The following is a 12,841-nucleotide window of genomic DNA, read 5'->3' as shown; positions in this document are numbered from 1 at the left end:
TAGATAATAAACCTGAAAGCAGGCAGTTAAAAACCCAGTACCTATAATCTCATGGTGCACATGACCATTTAATCAAACCAAATAAACAGGCTCTTTCAATTCTTGCTGTATCGCGTGAACATGAGACATGACTACAAAAGGTTTTACCCACCAAAAATCTAAACACAGGCTCCTATTATGTAAAATCCGTACACGTAATTCATGATTAAACTCTGCCAAAATATGAGTTTAGATTTAGACCGCACTTTGCATGAATCAGAATCAGCCAAGAATTGGGAAAATGCGGGTAACATGTTCCAATTGAATACCATCTGCAGTGGTTTTCTTAAGCTCGGGATGGTTGAATTCGTTGGGTGGAAAGATGATGAGTAGCCCCTTATCCTGCGTCTTCTCTATGGACCAACCAGAATTTGCAATGTGGCTCTCGAGAAACTTGTCTAGGGCCAAACCCTCAATGTTAATCGCCTGTAAAAAAAAAAACCATTCATCAGAAGACTAAAAAGAAAAATAAAATCTGTATCAGCATGAAGCTGAAGCAACTCATCAATTGTGATCAACTCTGCGAGGAATTTTTATCCAGCAGTTCAAAACCTAAGAAAATCGCACTGAAAAGTAAAAAGAATCAATACCTCGGCAAGAAACAGTCCTTGGGACCTTTTTGTAAATTAGCGAAAGAACATGATTGCATATGCCTGAACTGCTTGTTCAAAACCTGCAAGTGTCATACACAGTAGGAAAAATAAGCGAGTACCGAAAGGAGCATCACAAATGTGAATACATGAGACATGAATGAAGCCAACACGCTTTCATTGAAAGGAAACAAATTATGGCAACATAGAACATTAGGTATTGCACTAGGCCATTTGCGAAAAGTCTAAAAAAACATAAAACAACGTCAAAATACTAATCAGGATAATATCTTGTATTTTTTTAAATCAAGCACGTATAACCCTTGCGCTTAAAAAACTGAAGTACATTTAGCGCATTTGTTGAAGGATCTATGCCTGATTTTAAAATTACAGGGCTTCCAACGCAATTATTTTTATTACACGGGAGATTTATCATTTTTAATTTTTTTTATAAAAGGCGTTGATGCAATTTTCCCTAAACATTATAAAAGATTTTTCCTTCCCAACATTTGGATGTGATTCCACCACCAGAAAATCAGCAGATTCCCATGCTTCAGGATTTAGTTCTGGCACTGGTCAGATTATCACGTCTCTTTCCATAGATATACGTGTAATACGAAAAGTCAAATATAGTTATTTTCAACTTTTAGAAGTCCTTGCACAACATAGATATGACATATGTCCATGTAGTCTGCACAAATATGCTTCTATACGCACATGAAATGGGGGATGGAACATGAATAAAATCATCAAGTATTCAAAGTCCATAATCCTGGTTGATGCTGGGAAAAGAAAATAGTATCGTATCATATATACCTGGCACAACATCTAATATATGGCGACTCTTAGCAGCTTCATCCCAAAACTGACTGAATCTGGCAGTCTGAAGACAAAGATAATCATATATAATAAGATCCACATATATTAATAGCATGCCAATCATATAATTCAATACAGGACTATTTTTCACGTAAAGGAGAAAAGGGACAAAAAAATTAAATACCTCCAAAAAGTGCGAGAGAACAATGAGAGTCTTAAATTGGTCCTCCATTTGCTGGCAGTTTCAAAGAGAGATATGGAAAAATAAATCCTCAGAAAAAGTGAAAATCGAGATCAAAAGCAATGAGAGGAGACAAGGATGAAAATCTCATACTAAAAAATCACAAATTCCTATTCTGATCACAAAAAGCAAAAAATCACACGGGCTAACAATCAATTCTTCATAAGTTAAAAATACCATGAGCTACTAACAGAGTAAAAAATTCAAAGCATCCAGGATTCAATCAATGGTTCAAACTGTTAAACTCGTAACTGGCAGCCCATTGATGATTCTTTGCTACTTTTGAAGAAATGAAGTGGAAATTCAATTCAATGTCCCTCTACCGAGAACAGTTCATAAAGTGTACAAACTAGATAGTTCAAAGTTAAAGCTTGAATGTAAATTCAGTCGATGACACAAGAGAGGCAAGCAATTGTATTTAAGATGGTGACGTACCACTCTTTCAGGAATGAGAAAGAGGCAAAGACTGAAATCCTGAGCAGGCATCGCCATTAGCGCCTGCAGATAAATTATCTTAGACATCAGCACATATCTATACAACACAACACTCGCAAATAAGGAAAAAACGATGGCCATGATTTCCGTTTCAAACTACAAGTACCTTGATTAAAATCCGAGCCACAATTTGAGTGCTAATTCTCTCCGGCTCAAACTGCATTCCCCCCAAAAAAGCAAACAACAATTAACAAATCAACAGGAGAAAAAATAGAATAGCTATGAAACAAATCAAAAATCCAAACCTGGTACAGTCGCAAAAGGCAGAGATTTGCATTCAAACTGTAGGTTTGAGACGAGACCTAAGATTTCAATCAAACATCAAATACGGCAAAAAATGCTAGGTTGTCATGGTTTTGACAAAAACCGAGCAATTATCTACCCAAAACAGACACATACTTGTTCATCGACGTAGAGTTCCAGATCCGGGAGAATGTCTGGGTTGTACGGATTGACGGAGATTAGCTGCTCCACCGTGTAGGACATCGTCGATTGCTGCTTTTGACCCGTCGTCGTATTAACTACCTCTCTACCCATTTCTTCTTAAAATTGGCGAGAGATTTGTTGTAATGGATGAAATTATTTTTGAAACCTAAAAACCTCAGCTTTGCTTTGCAATGCTGCGAGTGCCCACACAAGATAGATAAGAAAGAAGAAAGATGGTTTTAAGGCTTTTTATCTCTCTATCCGCTGGACAATTATGCCCCCGTTTTCCCTCTGAAGTCTTCTCTCTTTTTTACAATTATACCCCCCGTTTTCCCTCTGAAGCCTTCTTCTCTCTTTGTTTTTTTTTTATTAATATTAATATTTAATAAGCATGGTTGAAGCTTCCATATATTATCCCAAACAATTAGCTGTGATATTAAAGAGAGTACAAAGATAGGTACGATGAAAGTAACCATGTTACGTATAAACCAAATTAGTTGCGTATTCAAGTGCTTCCGGCAACAAATTTATTTGTACACCATAATTTCACAAAAATATCTCTATACATTAGAACTACAACATGTCAGCATACAAAGTCACTGCAGTCATAAATTCATATACCTCTGCCATCTCCTTCCTGTCGTCATTCATATGTCTTGTTTCAAAAATGCGAATCGTGAATCCAGAAAAAGAGCCATTTTCAGGTCCTCTTTCGAAGAAAGGATTCATCCAAAACCAGAACGCGATGTGAATCAAATGTATTGACTATAGTTTTTGCTTGCTCTGCTTGTTTTTTGTCTTGTGAAGAGGTGACTGACGTGGGTACATGATGATCGCCAAAATTAAAGAGAATGCAACACCAACTACTCCACTAAATGGCTGAGAAGGGTGGCCACCTCTAAACCATAGAGGGAGATTAGCTCGATATGTCAAAAAGCCACCCGTTTTTAAGATGAAACTGCAAGCCAGTATCCCTGTACGGATCCCGACCGGAAGGGAGAGGCTACCTTCACTTTGTTGACGAGCTCCAGACAAACTCAGGGACAGTAACCATAATCCGGGTACTTCCCATATTGATCTAAATTTCAATAAATATTAAATAAGGTGGAAGAAATGAAAGCAAAATAACCCTTATAAATGGATCCGCACAAAAGATATAAAGTAATCTTCAGGTCAAAGTTCCAAACATTAACAAGTTACAACGATGGAAAACCATGAAAAAAAAGAGATGTCATGAGCAAATAATACGGAAAGAAGTACCTTTGAGATAAAGAAAATGCAAGACCAGAAATAATTAATCCACGGTGATAACCAAAATCGGTAGAAATTTCTTCGGGCAACCATGACCGAAAGAGCAATTCCTCCACAGTTGCAACACCAGTTGCCGTGGCAATTCCTTGAACAATCAGCAAAAGCATACTTGCATATGACTTCATCAATGTAACGGGTTCTGAATATGGTGAAGATAACGTAGTAGGCCAACGCAATTGCAAGCAGCCAAGTAAGGAGTTTACTAACTGTATCAGTAAAACAAGCATTGCCCCTCCAGCAAGACCCATCAAGAAGTTTTTGAACTACAATGAAGGCAAGTGGAGAGCAGAAAAATGTGGGGTGAGAGTAAATTGTCAAAGATCGACCAAATTGTAAAGCAACAATGAGGAAGTCTAATTTTTGGCTCAGAAAGAACTTTTATTAAAGAAATTATTGTCCCAGCATCAAGGATCTCTTTCTCAAAACCAAGGGTTCAATTGGTTAAACGTTTTGGAGACAGTGATTTGAAGTTACTTCTATCCAAAAGCAACCATGAAAGAAGATTTTGGAAAAAAAAAAAAAAAGCAGCAGCATGACAAAATATGGAATCAAAAGTTTCTTGGCCAGATCAAGCACTAAAAATTTACACGATAAAATTTCAACAAAAGCTACCAAAAAAGATAGGAGAATTTTTCCGTGTTGATTCATATCCCCAAAAGGTATATAAAGGCTTTTAAAAGCTAAAAGACATTTGCTATCGTTATGGTACTATCATACATCAATGAACGTGCAAAAACAACAAAAGGACCGGCTTCACCAGCATCATCTTCTCATGATAGTCATAGAAATAAAGTACATACCTTAGGTATTGAAGTAAAATCCAGACCATATTGCAGCAACGGATCATCATACTTGCGAATTCTTTTCCCCCACATCACCACCATTATCATTACGGAAATATACAGGCCAATTATGCAAGTAAGCTCGACAATTTTGAACGGATTTTGAGTCGTCCAACTTCGCATTAGAGATGGAAACAGAGGAATAACAACAGGGGACCATAGAAGCAGCACCATGAATATAAAGCCAATAATTCTGAATTTGAAAAACAGGGGGGTGAAAGGAAATCAATCAACAATCACAAGATCTCATACAATGTGCATGTACTTCTAGCAGGAGGAGGAGAAAGGATGCGAAATTTTCCACAAATGAATTACCATTATCATCCAACATATACTGATGTAATGAACTTTTTAGTTTCAAAAACCTGGTCATACGAAAACAGATGCAGATATTCACCTCTGAAACAGTGTACGTTCAGCAAAATGCAGAAATGAAATGAGCCTGTCAGTTACACTCATTGCACCACGTATTCCACCCCAAAGCAGCGCAACTTTTCCAACCAGTCTCAAAATTCCCCCCTTCTGTCCCAGTTCTGCTAGCATGGCTACCAGCCTATTGTTGGAGTTAAAATTTCAACCTCTCAATTGACGAATAAAATCAAATAAAACAAAGACAGACATCAGAAGACAAGAAAGAATGACCCCGCAAACCTTGCATGATCCACTTCCCCATCTTCTGTTGTAGGAACCACAGGACTAGCAACAGACATTGCTTTTTCCGCAAGACTTGTGACTGTATTTTTCTGAGCTCTCTCCGGCATTTCTTCAAGCTTGGAGAGATCTTCACTATTTGCTTCCTCCTCAAGGGAGTCCATTAAAGATCCACCAGTATCAGTGTTCTACAAGCACATCATTGAAAAGTTAACAGAATTCAAACTAAAGACCAGAAGCAGGGTGTGCATCAGAGAGTGGTCATGATCATCTACACATGCACAAGATAGGTAACAAATGAAAAGGTATGGTCAACCATATATATCCAACCATCGTCTTCTTTCTTGATAACAAAAACTCCACAGTCCACGCGATGGAATTTGGCATATATAACAATTATAATCTAATACAAGTAAACTTTGGAATCATGTACTTTTCCCCAAAAACTTCAGAGATTGTTTGAGCAAAAGCAATTTACAATCTATAGAGCCGTGACTCGAACAAAGTAACTTTTTTCCACTGCAGCTCACCACATGCCTCTAGTTAAGTTTTTAACTGAATATTACCGCTGCTTCAAAAGACTTTCTGGAGATAAAGTGCCAGGTTGAAACAATATAGCATTGTTTAACTGGCCTTCTTCTAAATTGAAAGATGCTGAAATCGACTATTGATGTTAATAATGAACACTAGGAACCATAAAACACAAAGATGAATCCAAGAAGAGGTTCATCATGTACATCAAATTCTTAATGATTCACCATGATTAGTTGATACCTGTTGACCAATAAGCAATGCAGATGCCCCTAGAGCAGCTGTAACAGCGCCTAGCATTACTTTATTGTCGTTTGAACGTTGGAAAGTAATCTTATCCTCATCTTTGCTAACCAGCGGGCAAAGACTGCTTTCATCTTCGTATTTCACTGGAAGCCGCTGATTAGCCTCTTTTTTGTCAACTGGAATAATACTGGCATCTGACTTTTGAACCTGATGAAAATTTGCATCTTTTTCACCATTACTATCCAATGCAGATGCATTGAAAAAATTTCTAAGTGAAGCTAAACTAGAGCCAACAATAACCCCAACAGGCAGTACTCTTTTTAAATATTGGGTATCCTCAATAGCAAATGAAATAGCTCTCATTATATTCTCGCTGTGAAGAGAGCCAACTGCATTCAACGGATGGTCATTCTGCTCGCACATGTCTTCCTTTACGCGCCTTGCAGCCAGAGACACAGCATTTGCGACACGTTCTATATCCCTAGCTATTTCAAGCTTCAGTTCTTCCATGTCAGCACTGACCCTCCTAGAAACTTCTACATTTAAACATTCTACTATAATATTTTTAACAGAAAGCATAGACTTATCCAACTCGCCGAAGTCAGTGTGCTCAGATGCAATGTTCATTTCCTCAAATTCTTCATTTATTTTCTGCTGCTTTCCAGAATCCAGTATCGCATAAGAGGGTTCAATGATATTGTTAGTATACTTAGATCTAGAATCAGAATCTATCTGGCTAGCCCTAGAACCAACTTCATGAGTTGCAATTTTTACACCGGACGTACCATCATCTTCTATTTGTTCCAGGAGTCTCCACCGACCATCTTCGGGAAAATAGTCGAGAGGCAAAGCTGATTTTGCATCCAAAACTGCAGGCTTGAATTTTCTCAACTCTGAAAGAAGGCGAGCCTTGAGGTATTCCTTGTAAAGTGGGTCCCCATATGGAAAAGCAGCCATATAACCTGGAACCCCTGAGACATAAAACAAATCAAATGTTTTCAAAGTTCAGACAAAAGTGCCTCCTTATTTTGTTTGTCAGCTGACTATAATGGAGTCGATCAAATGCATAATGTGGTTTACATCTTCCTGGATTAACAAAACACTTGAATTCACGGAAATAGTACCTGGGTTTCTCCAGAGATTATACACACTTTCTGACTCATGGTCAAGATCCTTGAGATTGGGAGTGCCTTCCCTCAAATTTTTTTCCATGTCCCTTCTATTGAAATCTAGTTCATCGCTTTCATCCTTCGCTTTATTCTGATCTTCTCTTTTCACCTGCAACTGATCAAGCATGCCCTCAATTGCCTGAAATACACTATTAACAGCAACTTGAGTGGAATCATCAAACCCTGTTAAGGCTTCTAACGCCTGCGACATATTGAAGCTGGGGGGGGCAGCATTAATTTGACTTGAAACAGGCTGTGGATCTTTCTCTTTCTTCTCCTGATTGTTTTCTGCTTCATTTTCTGCGGGTTGAGTCTCCGTAGAGGATGGAGCACCAGAATTCCCATTAATGTGATCAGCTTCCTTCACCTCACTTTTATCATTTGATACATCAGACACGTCCCCATTATCATTTTCTTTCAGGTTTGATTGACCTTCAACTTTTTCTCTTTCTGTTTCCTTTAGGTTGTTGGAAATATTCTGGGATTCACCAGGCCCTTTGTTCTGGCCTGAAAACTCTTGGTTAGCACTCATTTCTGTCACATTTCCATTGTCATCAGAGGTGTTTGATAAATTATGCCCAGGAAATTGTTCATTTTCAGAATTATTTTTCATACCATTCTGTTTGTTTTTTTCTGTGGCAAGATTGTCGTCCAATTGGCTGCCTATAGATTGACTCAAACCTGAATCCTTAGATTTTTCATGTTCTTCTGATTGCTGATTCGCTAACTCCATATCTACAGGAGGACCATCTCCAGCTTCATTGCTCCTTTTATTTTGATCAGAAAAGAGAGCCTCGTCATCACTTCCTCTTGATAGTCCAATTTTTTCTTGCAATTTTGAGTTCACTCCTGATGCTACGTAAGGAATGTGCCCCAATTTTAAGAGTTCGTTAAACTTTATATTAGATCTTTGACTCTGCACAATTTCAGAAACAGAGCTAGTAAGCTTTCCGCGTACATCTTCAGGCACAGCATCTTCCAACGCTTTCATCAGCATCTCCCCTTGACCCACAGCATCAAGGACCTGAAAATCGTTACTGTTTCTGATTAGATCAGTGTTTCTTAGCTATGAAGTTCTTCAGATTTGTCTTCTGTGTCAACAATTAAACTTTCAAGTTCATCATACCAGGCTTAGAGGGTTTGCAAAGGCATATCTCCATGAAGATATATACATGACGTTTGTACATGAATTTGCATCAAGCCTAAACATATATTACCTATAGAATCGCAAGCTGACAGGTGTGAAGTATAAGCACGTTATGGGCAGTACCTTCTTTTTCTGTTCTTCTGAAAGAGTTTCTGGCATGGTCACGTCAAGCATACTCATGACCACTTCCACAGTTTGTAGCACTTGTCCTCTTTCATTCTCAGAAGATTTAGATGCTTTGTCTTCTAGTTTTGCATCATTAGCATTAAGTTGGCATCCTACATCACTACCCTCGGCTTGCCGTCCTTCAGTTTGAGGAGGCATCCTTCCTATATCTCTTGCAGATCTTGACTGAAGTTTCGCCTTAGCATCATACGTGTCCAGCATCTTTGACTTAGAATTTTTAGCAGAATAGCCATTAGGGAAATTCAGGAGCTTGTTTTCACCATCAGATTTACTAGAAGCTTTACCACCTAACAATGTCAAACCCTTCAAAGGATTTATATTGACATCGACATCTTTCAGAAGCGGGTGACGGCCTTTTAGAAGTCCAAGCTCCACAGCACTGAGCCACTGCATGGATGCATGAAAGAATTTTTCGCAATCATCAGTGCATATCAATCATACATACAGGCTAAACTTTATTCAGATGACAAAGGAGAAAGTTACCTCGATGGCTAGGTTCAGGTACCAAGAGAAATATAATCCACTATCTCTACCCGATGATAAATAAGAACAAAGAAGCAAACTCGTGTATGGATTTTCTGCAATCAAAGCCCTTGGAACGGAAAACATTGGAAATGTTCCATCATCGTTCTGTATGAATTAATAAACAACAATTGTCACTTAGAAATCACATGATTCAGCAAGAACATACCCAAGTAAATTGCCCCAAAACCAATAATTCTATTTAAATGAATAGTGTTATTTAAAGTTATTACTTGGAAACATATATGAAGAGCAGGTCTATCCAAACCATCCAGGTCATCAAATCTCATTTTTAAGATATGTTTCTCAGTGTCATAGACAAAGCAAAAATGTTGATTATATACTTTGCAAATACAGAGAGGAGTTTTCCATGATTCATATGATGGTCAAAGACTCAAAGGTCCAACATTGGTCTCCTTGTTGAAGCATAGCATCAAAGAATGAAAATACAACCTGAATGAAAAAAACAGGAATCTTCACTTTGCCCACAACATCTAGAGTACTGGATTTTCCGTAGAAGTCTTCAACGTTGTCAAATCCATGAGACACCATTGATATTGCACTGTCAAAATCTCTTATGGATGATGCCAAGAGAGCCTTTTCCACATCAAATCCTTTTCCTCGACCTTGAAATAATTCCTGAAAGGCAAAGGAACGGTTATGATAAAGAAGACATGGAAATTGGCAAGTTCAGCAAGCTGCACCCCAGGCCACATAAACGCTGCCATAAAATAGGAGGATTTTCAAAATAACATTTCCTTTTATAAGGAATAATTCTATTTTAAAGACCACCAATTAGGCAAAAAAAACAAGCATAAATTAAAGTTCTTAAAAGAAAAGGAAAAACAAGAGCATATATGTGGAAAATAGCAACCTTGTTACGTTGAAGTATACTGGCCAAACCTCTGGTTAGCTTCATGTCCTCCGTAGTTAACCGGGTGGCCGCCTCTAAGTCAAATGGATTGTCTATGCATATTGCAGCAGTAAGAGGTGTTCGCTCTCCATATTCAGCCAGGTATTTTGTCAGCATATTGGCACCATATCCCCATCCTACACTCATAAATGTAGTCCACGGTCTTTTCTTGTGGATAAACTGAACAACTGTGAATATATCATCGCTGTCAGCCGCTGTAAATAACCTACATAAATGAAGTAGTTACAGCGTCCTACTATCAGCTTGTTTTGCTGGTCCAGGAATGAAAGAATCTTCTCAACTAGGAACCTGGACATCAAACTGGATGATTAACAAAGTTATTTTGTTTTTAATTTTATCCGATTGAAGCCGTCAGAATTGCCTATTTTTTTCCCTTTAACACAGTTTTCAAGAAACTTGTAAGTTCACACAAACATTGATAACTTAACACATTTGAAGAACAATTGATTATCGTTTCTACGCTAGGTAAAAGGCAACAGCAGGCAAGGAGATTGAATCACTGAGCCTGCAAATAAGGTCAAAGCACACAGGGGGGGAAAAAGAGCTGGACCTTACCGGGCTTGCCATGATTAAAAAATAAAAATAAAAGAAGCCATGCATGATGAAAAGAATTTTCAAAAAGCTTCATTCAGAAGTTCTAATAAGCATGCATCTGAACACATCGACGATCATGAAATATTTGATATAATTTGGCAGTGCCACGGAGATTGGTTGAAGAAAAATGTGTCTATTATAAAAAATAAACAGCATTTATTTCATGCGATAACCAACTTGTTGAGGAAAACTTGAAAAGACATTGTACTATTTGGTAACCTCAAAGTTGGTTGTAACTCAACAAAAGCATAAAAAAAAAAAGTAAACATGAAGAATTCACAAACAAAAACATTCTGATTTTCTGACAATAAGAAAAAAGAAACTGGGATCTACTCTCTATATTCTGTATATTCTGTACACTTAACCCCAACTAGCTGCCCCGCTGCAAAACACTGAACAATGTCGCAACCAATTTTCATGATTTCGACATGTTAGCTCTAATTAAAAGGCCTTTTCAGATGCCAAACTATGCCCTTGGATTGATCCACATAATAAATAAACAACAGTAGCAAGTGAACAAAAACTTGAACGAGATTAATTTTGGATAAAACTAACCGAGGAGTGGTCAACGGTGAGCCCGCACACCCTCTTGGATTCATGACAACTGGAAACACCCCTCTTCTCAAACACTCACAAACTAATCGCTTAATTTTCCCCTCATAACTCCCTTCTGCAGTTCCTGGAACAATCAAAATTGTAGTATCCAATCCTCGCTCCTCCTCTAACTCCAAATTGGCCGGCCAATCCAAGGATAAAACTCCACCGCCCTCCGAGACCACACAGAGCCTCTGATACGCCACCTTCTCCAGAATCCCATCCTCCTCGCTCTTACCGAGAACTATCCTCCCACGGCTCGAATTCACAAAATGCGTATCCTCTTCGACGAGCTTCTCCATCACATTCTCCAGCAACTCACCTCCAGGGAAACAAATTGACGGGCAACGCAACGTCACGAAACGATTAAACGGAGTAGGACTCGAAAACAAAATCCACTCCCCGATAGTAGAATCAAAATCACTGCTTTTTTCAGGGTTCGCTTTCCGGGATTTAGAAGAAAGATAAAGAGCGAGGCCAGAGGCGAACCCGAGAGTCGGGGCAATGTAATCTAGGTAGCTCAGCGAAGGAATTTGAGATAGTAGGCTATGAAATAAATTCACGGAAATCAAAGATGAAGCATTAAAGTGGCTACAGATAGAAAAGGGCTTCAAACGGCTACGTTTACAGGGATGGTGATGGTGACGGGAAGGACGGGAGGCCCGCTTGTAGACTGCTGAAGATGTAAGGTTGTGAGGGAAAGCGTGGATCATTTCACACGCAGGCGGCAGCATCAAAGTTTGAAATTTGTGGAGGATTTATGGATGAAAAGTAGCGGTGGAAAATGAGAAGGTGGCGGAAGCTGCAGCAGTGGCGCTGGTTTTGAATTGATGGTTGCGAATAACGTAAAGTTGGGCTCCTGTTCCATCACAGACGCGTGTACGTTACTTCAAACAATTGAAACATAGGAATGTCGAGCCTCCGGATGGTCAAGCCAGCCAAACTCATCGCGGTCTTGGTTAACTGGCTGGGTCTGCTCGTTTAAATTTTATATTAAAAAAAATTGTTAAAAAAGTGAGAGAATAAAAATTAATCAAATATTTCAAATGACGAAAATTTCGCTAATGTTCCATCACAGACACGTGTACGTGCGTATGATGATTCCACAAAAATCCAATACATTAATAATAAAAGAAACCACTCGCTTCGATAGATGGATGATATAGTTATTTTTCAATGACTAAGTCTTTTGTGAAAAAGTCTCAAGAATTTTTATATGTTAAACAGGTCAATTTTATCGATATTTACAATAAAAAATAAAATTCATAACATAAAAAGTAATAGTTTTTCATAGATGACCCAAATAAAATATATATCTCACAAAATACGACCTGTAAGACCATCTCACACAAATTTTTGTCTTCTTCAAATCAAAGTTCGAGTCAAAAGTCCATAATGCAATGATGTTAAACCTCAAATTTTTTTGGGTAAAATAATCCTTAGGCTGCGTTTGGTTTGGAGGATAAAATAAACTAATGATTAGTAAGTAAATGATAAAGAAAAT

At 38.2% G+C, this 12,841-nt stretch overlaps 1 protein-coding gene and 1 pseudogene across 6 annotated transcripts; both read right to left on the bottom strand.

The window, feature by feature from the left end:
* LOC140825484 (eukaryotic translation initiation factor 3 subunit K-like) lies at window positions 1-2,861 on the bottom strand (annotated as a pseudogene).
* A 182-nt stretch (window positions 2,862-3,043) lies between these two features.
* On the bottom strand, window positions 3,044-12,244 carry LOC140825483 (uncharacterized). 6 transcript variants are annotated; one of them, XM_073187289.1, is made up of 13 exons: window positions 11,299-12,244; window positions 10,090-10,354; window positions 9,669-9,854; window positions 9,177-9,323; window positions 8,631-9,080; window positions 7,976-8,384; window positions 7,316-7,894; window positions 6,189-7,162; window positions 5,415-5,602; window positions 5,161-5,316; window positions 4,722-4,956; window positions 3,871-4,184; window positions 3,044-3,688 (listed from the first exon to the last, which is right to left on the bottom strand). In XM_073187289.1, exons 1-13 carry the CDS (start codon window positions 12,069-12,071, stop codon window positions 3,376-3,378), a joined length of 4,989 nt encoding a protein of 1,662 aa, XP_073043390.1. In that variant the 5' UTR covers window positions 12,072-12,244; the 3' UTR covers window positions 3,044-3,375. The 6 variants fall into 6 exon arrangements, with proteins under 6 accessions (XP_073043390.1, XP_073043391.1, XP_073043389.1 ...); XM_073187290.1 differs by having other exon boundaries at window positions 7,316-7,867; XM_073187288.1 differs by having other exon boundaries at window positions 7,316-8,384.
* Window positions 12,245-12,841: the final 597 nt, after the last annotated feature.

The sequence above is a fragment of the Primulina eburnea genome, chromosome 3, assembly GCF_022965805.1.
Source record: "Primulina eburnea isolate SZY01 chromosome 3, ASM2296580v1, whole genome shotgun sequence".
NCBI classification, from domain to species: domain Eukaryota; kingdom Viridiplantae; phylum Streptophyta; class Magnoliopsida; order Lamiales; family Gesneriaceae; genus Primulina; species Primulina eburnea.
This window is presented reverse-complemented; position numbering and strand designations above follow the sequence as displayed.